This window comes from Panthera onca, chromosome A3 (genome assembly GCF_046562875.1).
Source record: "Panthera onca isolate mPanOnc1 chromosome A3, mPanOnc1 haplotype 2, whole genome shotgun sequence".
NCBI classification, from domain to species: Eukaryota; Metazoa; Chordata; class Mammalia; order Carnivora; family Felidae; genus Panthera; species Panthera onca.
Genome location: NC_138341.1, coordinates 89,718,111 through 89,738,913, shown reverse-complemented (window position 1 = coordinate 89,738,913; position 20,803 = coordinate 89,718,111). Strand labels below are relative to the sequence as shown.

Below are 20,803 nucleotides of genomic sequence, written 5' to 3'. Positions count from 1 at the left end.
ATAGAAATTTAGAGGAAGCACTTCGTGTACCATTCTTGGCCAATACCTCTGAAATAGAAAGACATATCCATACTTGGGCTAGAAGGATAATAGTTTCTATCACTTTGAACTAAGTGAGTTCTTCGGAAATCACTTTCTACACTACTAAATTGGGTTATTTTACAAATTGGGTTATATGAACTCAACAATAAAAGGAGATTATTACTAATCTTTGATTCTCTGTATCATCCAGGTATTAGAAATTCCCTCTGATTTACGAGTCTATGTTCTATTCCAGGAATATGGATCCATTCTTCTCCTCATCAAAACTGAGGGGTTTAATCCTGGAGGTTTTTAAGAGAATATTGGTGATAGAAAAGCTGAGCATTAAGTGTAGGCATTAATAATGTCTTTTCACGGTGTTTTTTCCTTATCTTTTGTATTAGGCTTTTTAAACCAAGTGTCGTGTCTTGCTAATTAACTGTGGTAGAAAGTTATCACCTGGGTAGAACATGTTAAAAAATAATTATATATTCCTTTGCATTGTGGTTCTTGGATGAAGGAAGAACACCAATCTTTGCCATCATTTCATCTTCCATTTTTACCCCTTTCTGTCAGCCACTCTTTTCCTTCTTGGTGTACTAGGAGAATCTTAAGAGACCACCAAACCTGAATAACTCTGATATTTAATAGGAAGATAAAGGGGTCTCTCACCACATCAGAAGCAATGAGAATTACCAAATAAACCCAAGGGAGAAACGTACATTCCTAGTGCTAGCACTAGACTTACAACTTCACTCTTTACAATTCATCCTTGGAGAGGGGCACATGAGTGGCTTGGTCAGTCAAGGGTCAAGCTGTTGATTTCAGCTCACAGTTGTGAGATCAAGCCTACCTCAGGCTCTGCTCTGATGGCACGGAACCTGATTGAGATTTGCACTCTCTCTGCTCCTCCTCTCTCACTCTCTCTCACTCTTTCTCACTCTCAAAATAGACAAACATTAAAAAAAATTATCCTTGGAGAAAGGGAACCCTTGTGCACTGTTGGTGGGAATGTAAATTGGTACAACCACTATGAAAACAGTATGGAAGCTCCTCAAAAAATTAAACACAAATACTATAGGATCCAACAATTCTACTACTATTTAGCCAAAGAAAACAAACACTAATTTGAAAAGACGTATGAACCCCTATGTTCACTGTAGCATTATTTACAATAGCCAAGGTATGGAAGTAACTGAAATGTCCATCAATAGATGGATAAAGAAGATGTGCTGTGTACACACACACACACACACACACACACACAGGAATATTACTTAGCTGTAAAAATAGAATGAGATTCTGCCATTTGCAACAATATGGATGGACATAGAAGGTATTATGCTAAGTGAAATAAGTCAGGCAGAGGAATACAAATACCATATGATTTCAGTTATGTGTGGAACCTAAAAAAAACAAAACAAACCAGAAATGGACTGAAGGGTACTGGTGTTTGCCAGAGGGAGGGGGTGGGGGAATGGACAAAATAGGTGAAGGGGATTAAGAGGTACTAAAGCTCAACTTTAAGTCACAAGCATGAGGAGGAGTACAGCATAGGGAGTATAATCAATGGTATGTAATAGTGTTGTATGGTGACAGATGGTAGCTAGACTTAGTGTAGTCAGTACCGTATAATGTATAGAACTGTTGAATCAATGTTGCACACTTGAAACTAATATAACATTATATGTCAACTATACCGCAATAAAAAAGTTTAAGAAATTAATTCTTAGGCCAGGTGGTAATTTAATCTACACTTTGGCCAGACTTTTCTTGGAGGTCTGGATGTGACCAAGGAAGAACACAACTTTTCAGTTAGGAACTGTTCTCTAAGCATTTTCTAGCCAATAGTTTCCACAGTAACTTTGGATGGAAGACATCTGTCTGTGACTTCTGTAAAGAGAAGTAGGAGAAAAAGACAACTAGCATTTCTAAGTGCCCACCAAGGATGAGGCACCCAAGAATGTTTATCCCATATAACTATTATCACCATCTTGGTAAGTCAACATTATTACCCCATTTTATAGATGCAGAAACAAAGTCAAGGAGGGAAGAGTTGTATGGTCAGATTTAAACACAAGCTTGTTCTGTTTGTCCTATGCCATGCTGTGCCATTGTCCATAAGTATGACCACTGTAACGAGGACGACTAGCATGGGCCCCAGTCATGCCCTCAGTGATGTTAGCCACCTGACAAATTTACTACCACACTTGCATCTCTGGGTAACCGTTCCCCTCCGTTCTTAGCTCAATGAATGTGTGCAGTAAGAACAAAACAGCCCCAGAGAACATTTGGATAAATAAACAATGGGACTCAATAGGTTACAGTAAAGTTTCCAGAAAATACTGTCGGAGAAGTTCAGGATGTATATTAAGGAGTTTGGTTAATAAGAAATCAAAATTAGTGTTTTTAGGGGGGAGGAGCAGGTGTGTGTGTGCATGAGCACATGTGTTTACCTCATCACGGAATCAAACCAAATCCTATAAATGAGTACTGAATATATGCCTACTTGTAATATGGAGAGTGCATAAAAGGGAAAGGTATAATCCTGAAGGGCTACGACAAGCACTTCTAACGTAAGAAATCACGAAAGAAACTAAGACTAAGGAGGTCAATATTTTAAATAAATCCTATTTTTCACCACTAAATAGTTCACTAGATAAAAGAGCTCATTTGGTTCCCCAATTTTAAAGTATAACTAATTAGATGATAATCAACATGGTATTTGCCATCACACGTTTAGACAATGTAGAATATGATGATCCATTACATCAATAATCAGTTACATTTAGAACTAATTATTTGAAATAAAGGTGAGCTCATATGCACAGAATCTGCCAATATTCTCAAAGGAAAACATTATTGGGGCACCTGGGTGGTTCAGGCAGTTGGGCGTCCAACTTCAGCTCAGGTCATGATCTCATAGCTTATGAGTTCGAGCCCCGCATCAGGCTCTGTGCTGACAGCCCAGAGTCTGAAGCCTGCTTCAGATTCTGTGTCTCCCTCTCTCTCTGCCCCTCCCCGACTCACGCTCTGTCTCACTCCTTCAAAAATAAATAAACATTAAAAAAAAATTTTTTTTAAAGGAAAACATTATTCAGTGAAGAAAAGATTTTCATTTTCTCTTGTGAAAAGAAATAAAAAGATTGAAAATATGATTTTAATTACAGACAACATGGAGGGTAATAAGGATTTGAAATTTCAAATACAATTTTCAAATATTTCAAATCATATTGTTTTTTTCTCTCAATGATTTTTGTAGCTCCATATTTACTAAGTGAAATATAGAAAACTAAATTGTCTTGGGATATTTCCTTGAAATAGCTTTTAAGAAAATAAAAATTTAAATGATACGATCAGAAAATATTCCTGGTTTACAACACCTTAAATTAAAGCTGTTTGCAGACAAGAAGTCATCGGAGGAGTCAGTATCCCACAGTAAGATTTCTTGGACAAAAAAGGAGGATAGTGGATAAACTGGTCCTGGGGAGGCACGTGGTATGACTCAGGAAGCAGAGAATATGTTGTTGGTTGATGTTGGCTGACCTGGTCCCACACACAGCCAGCAGAACGACCCTCAGCTCTACCTCCTGCCTGGAGCTTCTCTTCTTGCAAACTCATCTGCCTCTGTATCCATCTTTACCACTTTCTTAGAGCTAGTTTTCCGAAAAGGATTAATGCAATTCCCATGGCATAATTTTAGTGTGCAGAAGGGTGCCTGAGGCCGACTGAAAGTTCTGTGAAGGCAGAGTACACCTTTTCCGTATTTACATCGGGAGTCTTGGCCCATATTTAGGTTGTGCTAGGTTTACAGGCATACAGGAATGCACTGGAGTGTTCCTAATGTTCGATTTGGCCACCAGATGTCAGTACATGATAACAAATGCTGTAATACCACATTAAGCCAGAAAAGCTTAAAAGGCCATTTTCAAGAGTTTAATTTGGCAGAGTAGAAAAGAGCAGACAGATTTACAGGCAGTACATTGTGATAGTATCTGGAAAAAAGATGAGAATCTCTGGACCCTACTAACCCCCAGTTATTGATACTATGTCCTCTCAGATGGGGAAATCCATGTCCCATTTTTTTAAAAGTGTCTCTAAAATTTAGTTTTTAAAAAGTAAAATGTGCATTAGTAAGCACATACTAATGAAAGCTCAGTTGTATATAAATAACTTAAACTAATTAGGAAAATCCTAGATGTAGAGTTTAGATTTAAATTATCAAAAACATAGATCTATGTCAATTATTAGGCATTTAATAATCATACTGTAGTGTATATACGTGAATTAAAGAGCCAGGAAAAAAAAGCGTGAGAAGGTTTTTTTTTATGCAAAAAATCAAATATCCCACAAACAACTGAAACTTCCCCAGATTTCATAGTTGGAATTACAAATGTTTGGTCTTTTTAACTAAAGACTACTGTACAAAACATTAACTTTTCATATATGAAAACGACAAGTACAATTGTCAAGGCCTGTTCACTCTCCTTCCTCAACATGGTTCAGACCCACCCATTTATCCCATTCCTCCTCCAACAATGGATTTAGGGCACTGGTCACCTTGCTCGCCATAACCACCCTCCTACACTGCAGCTTTGTCCCTTCTGAGTCCATTCTCCACCCTGTAGGCAGAGGTCACTTTAAAAACACAAATTTGACCATGCATTCCCCTGCCTGGAGCACCAGCAACTTCCTAATGCCTTCAGGTTGAAGCTCAGCCCTTGGCTTTGCAAGGCCTACAGAGCACTCCCGGATCTGCCTCCAGCTCACTCAGCCAGGTTTCTTCTCATTCCTCGGTTCCAGAACTATTTTAGTGATTAATGCTGCCACATGAAATGGTGTTCTTTCTGAGACATACTCATTCACACATCAGCATGTTAATTCCTACTCATGCACTGCCTCCTCCAGGAAATCTTCTATGATTTGACCCTCCCTAATTTTACCCATCCCCCAACACACACTAGTATGTAGGTGCATACTACATAGGTAAGTGTATAGCACATCATTTATGCATCGCAGTAACTATAGCTGTTTACAGAGTATTACTCCTTTATACCTTGCAGTCCTTCCTTCTTACATCTCACTTGGCATACTCTATACTCTTAATCATCTTAGCTATCCTGTAGCTAAATCTTTTTCCAAGGCCTAGAGATACTATCTCCGCAACCCAAGGTCACACATTCTTAAAATTTTACAGAGCTTGGAGTAGTAGCCACACACTGCAATCCAAGTCCTGAGCTCTTCCCAATATCCTGGGCTACTTCCAAAGGCCATTAAATGGGAACCATTTGATAGGAATATGGCAGAGATTATTGAAGAGTACTAATAGGGGTGCCAGACTGGCTCAGTCAGCAGAGCATACGACTCTTGCTATTTGGGTTGCGAGTTCAAGCCCCATGTTGGGAATAGAGCTTACTTTAAAAAAAAAAAAGTACCAATAAAAGCATTAAAGAACAACAGATACAACTCTACAGATGATAAGCCTTCAAAAATATTGGTATACACTCAGACAGAAAGTTGCTGAATTTGCCTTCTTCCTCTTTTTAGTACCTGAATTAGGAACCCAAAATTGCTTTCCAGAAGCTAAATGGTCCTGCTTACTGGCTTTAATTTTTATGCATTTGGCTTGCTTCTTGCTAACTGCTTTAGGACATAAGCTGTATCTTGAGTTTTCTTCATCAGTATGTTTACAGTATTTTGTCAGGGATTTCTCCTCTTTTTTCTGTCCTCATGCTAATGTAATACATAGGAAGCTTACCTTTTCCATAACCTAATGTGAGTGTTCCCACATGTCTGCAGTCAGAATGGCTTTACGGAGTATCACAGAAGAGGAGACCTAGGGTAGGCCTCTCTGAGAAAGACCTATGTTGATTTCCACAGCAAAAGGGAAGGTTAGAACTGGGAAGGAGCTCAACAAGATGCTCTGTGAAAATGTACTACTTTAAGGAGGCATTCCTTCTTGCCTCCTTGGAGAGACCATGAGTCAACAAAACCCTTTAAGAATCACTGAGCCAGCCAGAATTCTGGTTCACGGCTCCTTAAGGGATCAGGCTTTCAACAAGAGCATCTAAGAATTAATCTCACTATTCAAAAGGTATTAAGAGAGATGTTTAGAGTAGAGTACCAACTGAAAAACTCTACTTCTTTAGTCTCCTGAAGCATAGGTCTGCATGAAGTCATGCATTTGGGCTTCTTACCTAAGATACCTGTATTAGCACTCCAGCTCTCCACTGGGCCTGTATTCCAACCCTGGGTTCTAAACCCTGGGCTAGGGTTATTATGCTTGGGTGTCCAGAACCCTCCATGTCCCAAAAATGGGCTGGGGTCTTGCTATGAAATGAGTTACCATCTAACTCCTGTTTCTTAACCATGTTTTTCCAACTAGATCTCCTAGATTGTCCATACATACCTGAGAAGTGCACATAGTTGGAATCACCTTGGGGCAGTGACCACCATAACATGGAGATGCTCCCCAGAGGACAATTCTCCCATCAGTGCAGTTGGTCTATGTGCCCTACCCTTGTCAGATAAAGAGTTTTGCTATCCTCATTGGCCTGTGATGTAGATGCTCCATGATGTCTTATGCTCACATTCCAACACTTCTATCCACTGAATACCAGCAGTAAGAGAATTACAATTAGATCCACACAATTATACTTAAAAAGAAAGAAGAGGGAGAAAATGGGAGAAATACCAGAGGGAAGAGGGTGTGAAAAATCAGGTAGAAATAGCAAGGGCAATGTATGTAGAGTTGGTATGTCATGGTGACATTTCACTCAATGTATTTGAGGTCTGATTGCCCTACTCTTCAATAAAAATAAATCTTGCAAATCAGAAATAATACGAAGAAAAAAAAAGAATATGGTTAATGCTATTAAAATCCACCCCCCCATTCGAAATTTAAAGTAGTTGAGAACTAGCAAGTAAAATCACATAGACTTGGGGGTCCTTAAAGATTCAAACACAGAGTTACAGAGGAGGGGCAGTAAAAGTTGGATGACAAGGCTCAAAAAGGTAGGAGCTAGTGGTAGCCAAGACACGGAAACAAGGACTGGCATTGACTTATTTAACAACTGTTCTTAAAGAACTGTGTAAGGAGAAGAGTGAAGTATGAGAAAAATGGTAAACATAGTAGACTAATGCTTTATTTTCTTCTTAGACTGTAGAAGAGAAATACATTTTTCTATAGGCTGAGGGAATTTCTCCTAGTGGAGAAAGAGAAACGAAATGTCCAAGAAAATAATTACTAATCAAGCAAATACCCAGGGCAGGTGGGGAAAAGTAAGAAAATTCACAAGTAAGAAGGTAATAAAGTTAGAGGAATTTGAGATTGTGTTTACTTACTATCTGATTTAAAACAAACGTTTAAAATGCAAATAGCTACCAATTATAAAGACTGGTCCATGAATGGTGTTAATTTCCATTTTTCTCAAGTGCCTTCATCTACAAAAGAAGCTTCAAAAAAACAAGATATAGTATACTCTCTTCTCTTTAAAATAGAAATTCTGTAGGAATAACTTAATTTTCCTCTCTCTCTGTCAAGTTTTCTGGCAGTAAAATAGACATTTTAATAGGATTTATTTCTGAGTAGTCACTATATTTTTAAAATTCTTTTTAGTATTCCTCAGTAGTTTCACCCAATAAAATTAACTACCTCAAGCTGCCACATTTTAAACAGAGGCTGATTTTTCCATTGGTTAGCAATCATTTTCTCTTTGCTATTTTATCATTAGAAACTCCCTTGACAGTTTCAAGTTGTTAAAATCCTGGGTTTTTTCTTCATTCCTTTGCTTCATAAATCACTACATCAACTCTTCATGTAGGCAGAAAAATAGTGCCAGAAAATAGGTCACCATGCATTGAGCCACAATTTTAACTACCTAGATTAAAAAAAAAAAAAAAAATCAATCCTACAACTTAACAAATTAACGTAAAAATACTAATTTTTACTTTGTTTTTAGTCAGCTATCAAACTTTACGTCACTTCTGCATCCTACCGCCCCTAAAACTGGGTTTTGCATACTGATGACTAATACAAATTGTGCTTGAAATTGAACATTAAGGCATGCTAGCCATGCTCACAATGGACTTGTGTATTTCTCTAGTTACTTTCACTTCAAGATCTCAAACATACTTTACTTTTGAAAATCTCCTTCACATTGGCAAGTCAGTAAACCTAGCATCAGGAAGGGATATTGCCAGAAACCTAATTCACAGGAAGTTTGAGTGAGTTTCCCTCCCAATGTGGTATCAATTTGTTTAATATCTGAGAATAGCTTTTAGGATATAAGACAGATGTCTGAATTCAAAAATCAATTTCAAGTCACTATGTCTGCAGAATAAAAAAAAAAATATTCATTATGCAACTAAAGAACAGAAATGGAGAATTCTGTTACCAAGAGAAGGAGAACATTAATTATTAGTGATAATTTCAAATATCCTTAAGGACTGTCTAGATTTACTGGTGTCAAATGGTGGAAAAATCAACACATCTACAAATGGCTAATTACCTTATGTCTGGTCATATTCTGTAATACTTTATTAGCATTACTATGTTTGAGAAAGTACTGAAACTGCACTTACTAAATTTTTAGGGAACCATACCCAATTGAATTACTATCTATAAATCACCAATATAGATGGTTCTCCCTGATGATTTTTGTCAATCTCTGAGAAATGAAGTTTTAAACATTTGTCAATCTCTGAGAAATAAAGTTTTAAACATTAGATAATGCTTTAGTTATTTTTATAGCTTGTGAACCAGTATACATTCTTAATAAAATATTACTTGATTAATATACTTAGCCAATATATAATTGAGTAGTCTGGTATTATATAAGCATAGAATTGACATAATACACTTATTTTAACTAATAAAAATTACCTAGTGTAATAGTGAAAATACAGTGAATTACTTAGTTAATATGTCATGTTCTGTAAGAAACTTACATTTCTGTATCAACCTCCCAAAGCCATATTTGCACAGCGTATCACTACAGTTAACAAAATACTACATGGCAATGAGAAAGAATGAAATATGGCCTTTTGTAGCAATGTGGATGCAACTGGAGAGTGTGATGCTAAGTGAAATAAGTCATACAGAGAAAGACAGATACCGTATGTTTTCACTCCTATGTGGATCCTGAGAAACTTAACAGAAGACCATGGGGGAGGGGAAGAAAAAAGAAAAAAAAAAGAGAGGTTACAGAGGGAGGAAGCCAAAACATAAGAGACTCTTAAAAATTGAGAACAAACTGAGGGTTAATGGGGGGTGGGAGGGAGGAGAGGGTGGGTGATGGGTATTGAGGAGGCCATCTGTTGGGATGAGCACTGGGTGTTGTATGGAAACCAATTTGACAATAAATTTCATATTTAAAAATAAATAAACATTAAAAAATAAAATAAAATAACACACACACATACATACAAACCAACATTTCAAATGTTTAAGTATTTCCAACATACTTTGCTAATAGATTTTCCCCATACAGGCTTAAGTTTTATTTTATGAGTCCAAAGCCTTTTGTATTGTGAACCTCATTTTTATTAAAAGCTCCTTTCAGTGAGAAGGTTCTGGATACAAAGAAAATGGGAAGGTGGAGTCCTCACGCTTGGGCAGAAGGTGGCAGCAGCTGAAGGGTCTGACTGTCCTTCCAGGGAGTTAGTTCTCAGCATTCAGTGCTTCTACTCCTATTACTAGGTCCTGGCAGGGTTTACTGTTTACTTTTTGAAGTTAACATAGGATTATAAAAATATAGTTTTGTCAAAATCTGACTAATCCACCTACTAATTTTAAAAACTATCATTTCATAAGATAATTTTGTATTGGAGATTCTTTGCAATTTTCTATTCGGTTTAACTTGACTAGGCATTTTTTGGTCTAATGCACACTTTTAAAATTAATGTAGCATTAGAATGTTTTAATATCGAGTACATCACCCGCTCATATTCATCTCCTTAAAATATGGGCTTATTCATTCTTAGTCCAGAAAAAAAACTTCATCATTACTCTGTCAAGTTGCAAAAGAACTCTTAGAATTTTTATTGGGATTGTCTGAACATTGTAAAAATTAAGAATCAATAGTTTTCCTACCCAGGCTTGTGATATCATTGTGATATCATACCCAGAAGTAGAACTTGCCACTCAGTTTTTTTTGTTTTGTTTCTAGTCTTCCACATTTGCATCAGGATGATTTCCAACATTTATAAGGAAATAAGGAATAAAATAAAGCCAACAAACTATTTTTCATTTCTATCAATAGGATCATTTTTTTAAAAATAAGATCTGTTTTTCCATTACTCTATGTTTTTGCACTTTGCAAATCTGTGGACGTATATTTTAAAACTGATAACCTTACTGAACTCTATTAGCTCCAATGGATTTTCAGTTGTCTCCTCAAACTTTGTGAATTACATATTAACCCCCAATCCCTGTGGTAAATACTTAAATAATATTTTTTAACGTTTATTTATTTTTGAAAGAGAGAGCGAGCGTGAGCATGAGTGGGGAGGGGCAGAGAAAGGGAGACACACAATCTGAAGCAGTCACCAGGCTCCAAGCTGTCAGCACAGAGCCCAAAGCCAGGCCCAAACCCAGAAACCATGAGATCATGACCTGAGCCGAAGCCGGACACTTAACCAACTGAGCCACCCAGTTGCCCCTAAATTTCCAAATATCTTTAAATAAATATAACCTGTCACTTGCATGAAATCAGTTGAATGTGATATGTGAGTTATTAACTTTCTCTCCCAACACTTAACCGACTGAGCCACCCAGGTGATCCTGTGGTACTTTAAATTTATTATATTTAATCTTGACTAAAAAAAAAAAAAAAAAGAAAAGAAAAAAACATAGGAAACAGTATATGGTCTAAGCTATCTCGATTATATTTTGACTGACTGAAAAAACTAAAAGAGGAGACACCCCTGTGAAAACAGCTAGGTCAAGTATCATAATTATTCCTCCATTAGATCTTCCAGCTTTAGGTCTCTAGCAATCACTGCTTTGTTCCCGATTCTCTTCTCTAGCCAGTCATCTCCTGCCAAAAATTCATGTCAACAGATCCAAAAGCAAGCTCATCATCTTTCTCCACAGCTGTTAAGTAACCTATTTTTCTCTTATGAATTTCGTTAATACTGTGTTTTATCCCTTGAAAGGTATTTAATACATTCTACTTCTCCCATCTCTTTACAGGGAAATAGAATCCTTGAAAGCAGATACCAATTATTTTAAATCTTGGTAGTTCTCACAACACAGACTCTCACACTGAACACAGAATGAGCTCAGATGAATTCCAGCATCCCATAGGTGGGTACATATCCTGATCCAGGAGAAGTGAGGGCTCTCATCCTGGGGTACTGATTACATGAATGCCTCCCATTCACTTTGATGCCATCTTCCTACTGCTTCACTCATTGGGACACACCCCCAGAAACAGCAGGTGCAGAATGTGGGTCATTCATGGGTCCTGCAGAGGCATTACCCAGAGGGGTCTATTCAAGGAAGATGGCGATCCCATGTGGGATCAGTGGGCAACAACGTTTGTCAATGATTTAAAATGAACACATTGAGGGTAGTTCTTCACCCAGGCACAACATAGAGGCAATCTATACCTACACTGCTTATGACATTTGTCCCCTTAAAAATAAAGGTCATCATCCAAGTGATGAATGGTCCCTAAATAACCAGTGGGATAAAAAAAAGTTAATGATTTACAGGGCTTCTGCTTGCCTAACATCAGGTCCTCTTCAACATTGTTGTTAGATCCTTTGAATACAAGAAAACTAGGCTCTGCCACTATGTTGGATTCCCATCAACAGAAATAGGATATAATTTACCTTTTATCGTAAGCTTCCATGAGGGGTAAATTCATGTATGCTACTGTGGCCCTTCATCCCCAAATCATTTTTTTCAATGCAAGTGTATACTCCTCTGTGTGCACCACTGGGACACTTACATCAAACTCATTCAGGACTGCAGCCAGCTCACCGATGCCTGTGTGGCCTTTGGCTTCATCGGTGGGCGAGGTAGCTTGAGCAGCATTGGAGATGCCAGCAATGGCTTCCTGGACTTGTTTAAACACATAATCTCGGTTGGCTCTGGTGGCAGCAACATCTGGGTGGCAGAGAAATGCTTGGGAGGCTGTGTACAGCATTGTGGCATTCTTCTTTAGAGCCCCTCGGGCGGCTGCCATCTCATTCCGACAGTGAGGGTCCTTCAGCTCCTGTGTGTGCAAAACATGAAACCTGTCACATCCATGGAGTTTGCCATGGAAACGTTTGTTATTGAACTCTGAGTCAGACGCACCGAACTCCACTGAATTTTGTAAACCATCTACCTTCCCTTGTCCTCTCTCTAGCTGCCAGGACTTTGTGTATGGTGTTCTTTCCATATGAAATACTGGAGTACCCCTCTTCTACCCAACCCTTTCACTCAACATGGCCCATCTTCCTGGAAACTATTCCATCCAGCTCTCTAGGCGATGTCTCCTTCTATCTGCTCCCACAAGCCCCTATCCCCTCCTATCATCCATACTTATTATACTGTACTGGAGTTACATATTTAAGCACGTGTCCCTCCTGTGTTGTATCTCTTGAGAGCAGGAAACCCGATCTTGTTTAGTGGCCCTTTACATATTAGCAAATGATTGGCCTATAAAAGGCACTCAAATATTGCTGGGGAAAATGTAAAAACCAAGATACAGACAAGTAGCCTGCATGGATAGGAGTTAGTTAAGCAGCAGAGGAAAACCCAGACTTCAGTCTTCTGATATTGCTTGCCCTTATAGTCAATGACAATTACAAACATGGGAAATCAAACTCTTCTGATTTTTGCTTAGTGCATATCTGCCACTTCATTTTGAGGTTCGGACTAGGGTTCATTTCATTTTATTTTTTTAAAGCTATCTTTAATGGCAGCTCAATCACTGAGTTTAGGGAATAAAAATAGATCAAAGGTGTTGTGACTTCCTTGTTTGGGCTGTCAAAATACTACTACCTGGGAATCTCTTGATCTTCAGCTTTAAAGAGCATTGTTAAGAAAATGTTCACATCATTTACGGAAATGTTAAAGGCAGCGCTGCTCTCTGAGGCCATGTAGGATTGCCAGCTGAGGATCTCAGAGAAATTTTTCCAGTTTCAAAACATCATTGAAGGTTACTTGAATCACTGGGGTTCAGTTTTTATTTGTTTATTCAGTATGTGTTATATGAATGACCTGGCAACAATTGTATCTTTTCTTTTGTGTGTCAAAACAACTCTGAGACAAGCACAATGGATTGGTTATCTAGGATTGTCAAGGCAGATTGACAAGTAATAATTAACTGAACCATCTATCCTCTTTTGCTTATCCACTAATGAATTTAGCCCGCCAACATGATTTCTAGTTTGAGGGCATTTCTTTTTGGTCCTAAACATGAACACCAATAGGTAACCAACACATGTATGTACTTTCTATGCCAGATAATTATCTAGGCATTCAAAGTAAAAGGTTTCTCCCGACTAGTCATGAAGAGCCTTTTAACCTCCACAACTCTGGTCCAGAAATTGCATATTATATTACTGGGTACCTACACTTAAAAAAGGAAGAGATGGAAGGGGGATTCTCTCTATAAAAACACTTGAGGAAACATTCCTTAATTACATTTAAAAAACCCTGCAAACAATCTAAATGTTAAATTATGAAGAATTGGGGGCGCCTGGGTGGCTCAGTCGGTTGAGCGGCGGACTTTGGCTCAGGTCATGATCTCGCACTCCGTGAGATCGAGCCCCGTGTTGGACTCTGTGCTGACAGCTCAGAGCCTGGAGCCTGTTTTGGAATCTGTCTCCCTCTCTCTGATCCTAACCCGTTCATGCTCTGTCTCTCGCTGTCTCAAAAATAAATAAGCATTAAAATTTTTTTTTTTAAATTATGAAGAATTGGCTAAGTAAATGACTGAAGAATTTATTTATTTCATAGACTCTGGATACTATAGTTTTCAAAAAATGACATGAATAATATTTACAAGATAAGTGAAAAGGCAGAAAATAATATGCATACTTGTATGCAAATTATGATTATAAATATGCTAAAATATGAAGATAAATAACTAAAATGCAATATACCAAAATTGTACCACTTTTTTTTGGGTGGTAGGGTGTTCTATGGTTTTTTCCTTCTTCCAATTGTACCTGTTTTCTAAATTTTCTTGAAAGAGACTCAACTAGCAGTTAATTAAAAATAAGGTATTAATGAAATAAAATATACTTATGGGTATTCTCATATAAATCTCATACACGTCCATGAATTTTAATACACATCTATATACACACCAGTACCTGATGTGTCCATCTCCAACCCACAACTCTCTTCTATTTGACATTTTTATATGGAGAGTTCACAGACATCTCACAAGCCATGTATCTAAATATGAAATATTAATTTCTGTACCCAACTGACCCAGTCTTTCCCATCTCTGTAAATTTACCAACATTTACTCATGCGCTGAAACCAGAACCTTAGAACTGAACTGGTTGCCGTCACTTCCTAACATGTCCAATTTCACATCAGGTCCTCAGAGTTCTAGTTTCAAAATAAACTTGGATTCTTTGCAGTTTCCTCCATTTCCACCACTACAAACGAATCAAGACCACCATCTCTCACCTAGACTACTTCAGCTCCCCCACCCCCCCAACTATAGCCGGTCTCTCCTCTTCCATTCTCTTCTGCACAGCATATCTAGAATCCTAAAATACGTCTCTGAGACACTGATATCAAACTTTGAACTATTCAAACACTACCCACCCACTTACAATAAAATCCAAAACTTCTGCAAGACTCCCAATGTCCTGGCCCCTACCATTCTTACCAACGGCCCGCGTGGTTCACTAAGATCAAGATTCAATGGCTTTCTTCTCAGTTGTTTGAAGTAGCTAAGTAGCTTTCTTGGTCTCACATTGGTGTTTCAGAGTAACTTCACTCCTACCCATCTTACATTGTGGACTATCACACAAGAGCTCATTTGAGTCTGCTGATGACAAAACGCTTAAATCATCAAGTAATCTCAAATCACATGCGTGCCTCTCTCACACAAAGAATACTGCAAGCATGTTAGGGGCAGAAACTAGATCTTGGTCCAGCTTGTAATACCAACGTTCCTTCAACCTGGCACAGAAGAACACTCGACAAATGTTTGTGGAATAAAACTTGCTTGTTGGTCACAGACCATCTTGAATCACTAGGAATTGCCCTACGTGTTGAATTCTAGGAACAGTCAAGAGGACGGGTGAAGGAGTTTTAACTGACCCTTTCACATCTGGAGATGTTTTTCCTAGGGGAAAAAAATAAAACCAAATTCCTTGAGGATAAAATCCTAATGGTACTTGACAAACAACTAGAATAGACTAAATTGAGACTGCTAGCTCTAGACAAAAGGACGACAGAAGACACTACGTCAGTCACCTTCATCAGAGTAACTCACACTTAACCTGTGTTATCCCACACCCCAACACATTTATTTTCTTCTCTGCCTTTCCTTGATTTTCTTTGCATAGTCCTCTTGTCTTTCATAAAGGGGTCACTCAACATGCTGCACATTTGGGCTATGCATATGCATGATGGGGTCTATAGGGCTAGGAAACAAAAAGTGAGGGCAAAGGGTGGTGCTCAGAAAGCATCCACTGCACTACATGAAACCACTCTCCCCTCCTTTCTTTTTTTCTTTTTTTTCTTTTCTTTTTCTTTTTCTTTCTTTCTTTCTTTTTTTCTTTCTTTCTTTCTTTTTTTCTTTTTTCTTTTTTTTGATGGGGGAGCTTTTCTTACAGTGGAAAAAAGGTTACAGTGGTTCCCACCAGTCACACAGGAGGCCTGTGACCTACCCTAGGTAGGCAGGGGGCAGAGAGTACCCCAGGGCCCACAATGCTATGAAAACTGGCCCATATAATAAGCAACCTTTGTTGATCATAGGTTCTGAGGACATTTGCTAATTTGATAACCAGCAGATAAGACTGATCTGTTGTTTAAGCCTACCAAGCGAGGAGGTTACTTAAACACACATTTTCTCGCCCAGCATTTCCTGAATTGTCCCCACCTGTTGTCTTCTTGCTGCTACATAGTTCAGTGTCACCATTGCTTTGCCAAATCCTTTAAGGGATTTGCAAGGTCTTGTTCATTTGTAGCATTTTTGACAGCTTCCAAGGCCTCTTCCACCTGAGGTAAGAAGGAACATTTATCAGTGGATAGAATTTAAATAGTAAACATGTTAGAAATGGTCATTTGTAAAAAAAAAAAAATTATGCCTAGGGATTCACATTTAAATAAAATAGAAGTACCACTAATAAGTACTTATAATCAGAATATTTCTTCACAACACACAGGATATTTTCTACCTAAAAAGATAATGCCTGAACTCTCGAAGCACTAGAACTGTATCAATGGTCATTTATTGGGTTAGGATTCTGACGAGGAATACAGACTAACAATTTCACATAGACACATACAAGAAAATCGATCGAAGAAAAAAAAAAAAACATGGAATTTGAAGACAAATTCTAGAAATCTTCAGGAGGAAGTGCTTCACCAACAAAAACTGAAGGAATTCCCCGAAGCGTGAGTGCGCTTGAATCTGCAACCACAGTTCTTGGCAACACCTGTGCAGCCAGAGCTGAACGGCCTGTAACTGTGAACCGAGTTCACTCCCTGCCATCCACTGCAAAGAGGAGCTGTTCCCTGTGGAGAAGCAAGTGAATCTGAAGCTTCGTTGTCACTGCAGGTGGTGTCAGCTGGGGTAGAATGCAGGTGAGCAGAATGAGAGCAGGCATGCCTCCCTAATGATGTGCCCTGCTTCCAATTCTTGCCAACTGGATCATGCAACTTTTGCAGAGAGGTCTTAGCCTTGAATTAGGAATTTCACTAAGAACTCCTTTACAGATGATTTGAGGATTTGGTGGGTGCCTGGGTGGCCCTGACTTCGGCTCAGGTCATGATCTCACCGTTAGTGGGTTCAAGCACTGCGTCGGCTCTATGCTGAGAGATCAGAGCCTGGAGCCTGCTTCAGATTCTGTGTGTCCCGCTCTGCCCCTCCCCCAGTCACCTTAGGTCTCTCTCCAAAATAAAATAAAAAACATTAGAAAAAATAAAATAAATGACTCGAGGATTTGGGTGGTACTAAAGTCTCTTCTCCAGAATGACTTTAATGTTTTTATTTATTTTTGAGAGAGCACACACATGTGGGAGAGTGGAGAGAGGGGGACAGACGATCTGAAGCAGGTTCTGCACTGACAGGAGAGCCCGATGTGGGGCTCGAACTCATGAACCAGGAGATCATGACCCAGCAGAAGCTGGCGCTTCACCAACTGAGCCACCCAGGTGCCCCCTCCAGAGTGACTTTACTACAGTGTGAAGATTTCCACAACTGGTAACGTTAAACACGTGGGGTCTCGATTTAAATTAAAACGAAAATTGAGATATGAAGTAATCCAGGACATCATCATCATCATCAGTCAACTTGCTATTTTGTCAGTGGAAATAACCAAGAACAAAATTCTAAGGCACAAGACAGGTATGTGTTTGCTAAATCAAAAGTTCTTCTATACAAAAAGGGACCCTAGTAGACAGACCTCTGCTAATGCTGTCTTCTAATAGAGGCAACAGAAAAAGAGCAGGCAGCTCAGTCACGTGAAGTGAAGAAAATGCAGGGCCTACTGAAGAATTCCGATTAGCTCTTCTATTTGACATTTTTACTCTCTTCTATTTGACATTTTTACATGGAGAGTTCACAGGCATCTCACAAGCCATGTATCTCAATATGAAATATTAATTTCTGTACCCAACTGACCCAGTCTTTCCCATCTCTGTAAATTTACCAACATTTACTCATGCGCTGAAACCAGAACCTTAGAACTGAACTGGTTGCCGTCACTTCCTAACATGTCCAATTTCACATCAGGTCCTCAGAGTTCTAGTTTCAAAATAAACTTGGATTCTTTGCAGTTTCCTCCATTTCCACCACTACAAACGAATCAAGACCACCATCTCTCACCTAGACTACTTCAGCTCCACACCCCCCCCCCCCAACTATAGCCGGTCTCTCCTCTTCCATTCTCTTCTGCACAGCATATCTAGAATCCTAAAATACGTCTGTGAGACACTGATATCAAACTTTGAACTATTCAAACACTACCCACCCACTTACAATAAAATCCAAAACTTCTGCAAGACTCCCAATGTCCTGGGCCCTACCTTTCTTCCCAACTGCCCGCGTGGTTCACTAAGATCAAGATTCAATGGCTTTCTTCTCAGTTGTTTGAAGTAGCTAAGTAGCTTTCTTGGTCTCACATTGGTGTTTCAGAGTAACTTCACTCCTACCCATCTTACATTGTGGACTATCACACAAGAGCTCATTTGAGTCTGCTGATGACAAAACGCTTAAATCATCAAGTAATCTCAAATCACATGCGTGCCTCTCTCACACAAAGAATACTGCAAGCATGTTAGGGGCAGAAACTAGATCTTGGTCCAGCTTGTAATACCAACGTTCCTTCAACCTGGCACAGAAGAACACTCGACAAATGTTTGTGGAATAAAACTTGCTTGTTGGTCACAGACCATCTTGAATCACTAGGAATTGCCCTACGTGTTGAATTCTAGGAACAGTCAAGAGGACGGGTGAAGGAGTTTTAACTGACCCTTTCACATCTGGAGATGTTTTTCCTAGGGGAAAAAAATAAAACCAAATTCCTTGAGGATAAAATCCTAATGGTACTTGACAAACAACTAGAATAGACTAAATTGAGACTGCTAGCTCTAGACAAAAGGACGACAGAAGACACTACGTCAGTCACCTTCATCAGAGTAACTCACACTTAACCTGTGTTATCCCACACCCCAACACATTTATTTTCTTCTCTGCCTTTCCTTGATTTTCTTTGCATAGTCCTCTTGTCTTTCATAAAGGGGTCACTCAACATGCTGCACATTTGGGCTATGCATATGCATGATGGGGTCTATAGGGCTAGGAAACAAAAAGTGAGGGCAAAGGGTGGTGCTCAGAAAGCATCCACTGCACTACATGAAACCACTCTCCCCTCCTTTCTTTTTTTCTTTTTTTTCTTTTCTTTTCTCTTCTTTTTCTTTTTCTTTCTTTCTGTCTTTCTTTTTTTTCTCTTTTCTTTTTTTTGATGGGGGAGCTTTTCTTACAGTGGAAAAAAGGTTACAGTGGTTCCCACCAGTCACACAGGAGGCCTGTGACCTACCCTAGGTAGGCAGGAGGCAGAGAGTACCCCAGGGCCCACAATGCTATGAAAATTGGCCCATGTAATAAGCAACCTTTGTTGATCATAGGTTCTGAGGACATTTGCTAATTTGATAACCAGCAGATAAGACTGATCTGTTGTTTAAGCCTACCAAGCGAGGAGGTTACTTAAACACACATTTTCTCGCCCAGCATTTCCTGAATTGTCCCCACCTGTTGTCTTCTTGCTGCTACATAGTTCAGTGTCACCATTGCTTTGCCAAATCCTTTAAGGGATTTGCAAGGTCTTGTTCATTTGTAGCATTTTTGACAGCTTCCAAGGCCTCTTCCACCTGAGGTAAGAAGGAACATTTATCAGTGGATAGAATTTAAATAGTAAACATGTTAGAAATGGTCATTTGTAAAAAAAAAAAATTATGCCTAGGGATTCACATTTAAATAAAATAGAAGTACCACTAATAAGTACTTATAATCAGAATATTTCTTCACAACACACAGGATATTTTCTACCTAAAAAGATAATGCCTGAACTCTCGAAGCACTAGAACTGTATCAATGGTCATTTATTGGGTTAGGATTCTGACGAGGAATACAGACTAATAATTTCACATAGACACATACAAGAAAATCGATCGAAGAAAAAAAAAACATGGAATTTGAAGACAAATTCTAGAAATCTTCAGGAGGAAGTGCTTCACCAACAAAAACTGAAGGAATTCCCCGAAGCGTGAGTGCGCTTGAATCTGCAACCACAGTTCTTGGCAACACCTGTGCAGCCAGAGCTGAACGGCCTGTAACTGTGAACCGAGTTCACTCCCTGCCATCCACTGCAAAGAGGAGCTGTTCCCTGTGGAGAAGCAAGTGAATCTGAAGCTTCGTTGTCACTGCAGGTGGTGTCAGCTGGGGTAGAATGCAGGTGAGCAGAATGAGAGCAGGCATGCCTCCCTAATGATGTGCCCTGCTTCCAATTCTTGCCAACTGGATCATGCAACTTTTGCAGAGAGGTCTTAGCCTTGAATTAGGAATTTCACTAAGAACTCCTTTACAGATGATTTGAGGATTTGGTGGGTGCCTGGGTGGCCCTGACTTCGGCTCAGGTCACGATCTCCCCGTTAGTGGGTTCAAGCCCTGCGTCGGCTCTATGCTGAGAGCTCAGAGCCTGGAGCCTGCTTCAGATTCTGTGTGTCCCGCTCTGCCCCTCCCCCAGTCACCTTAGGTCTCTCTCCAAAATAAAATAAAAAACATTAGAAAAAATAAAATAAATGACTCGAGGATTTGGGTGGTACTAAAGTCTCTTCTCCAGAATGACTTTAATGTTTTTATTTATTTTTGAGAGAGCACACACATGTGGGAGAGTGGAGAGAGGGGGACAGACGATCTGAAGCAGGTTCTGCACTGACAGGAGAGCCCGATGCGGGGCTCGAACTCATGAACCAGGAGATCATGACCCAGCAGAAGCTGGCGCTTCACCAACTGAGCCACCCAGGTGCCACCTCCAGAGTGACTTTACTACAGTGTGAAGATTTCCACAACTGGTAACGTTAAACACGTGG

At 39.2% G+C, this 20,803-nt stretch overlaps 1 protein-coding gene across 1 annotated transcript in view; it reads right to left on the bottom strand.

Moving 5' to 3' along the window:
- The window catches only part of LOC132676363 (catenin alpha-2-like), an 81,731-nt gene extending 65,600 nt beyond the window's left edge, over nt 1-16,131 (bottom strand). The window contains exons 1-2 of the mRNA XM_081795129.1: nt 16,089-16,131; nt 11,979-12,245 (exon numbers count right to left, since the gene is read on the bottom strand). Coding sequence (XP_081651255.1) covers nt 11,979-12,245; nt 16,089-16,127 — 306 coding nt within the window. The 5' untranslated portion in view covers nt 16,128-16,131. The remainder of the gene's footprint in view (nt 1-11,978; nt 12,246-16,088) is intronic.
- Nucleotides 16,132-20,803: the final 4,672 nt, after the last annotated feature.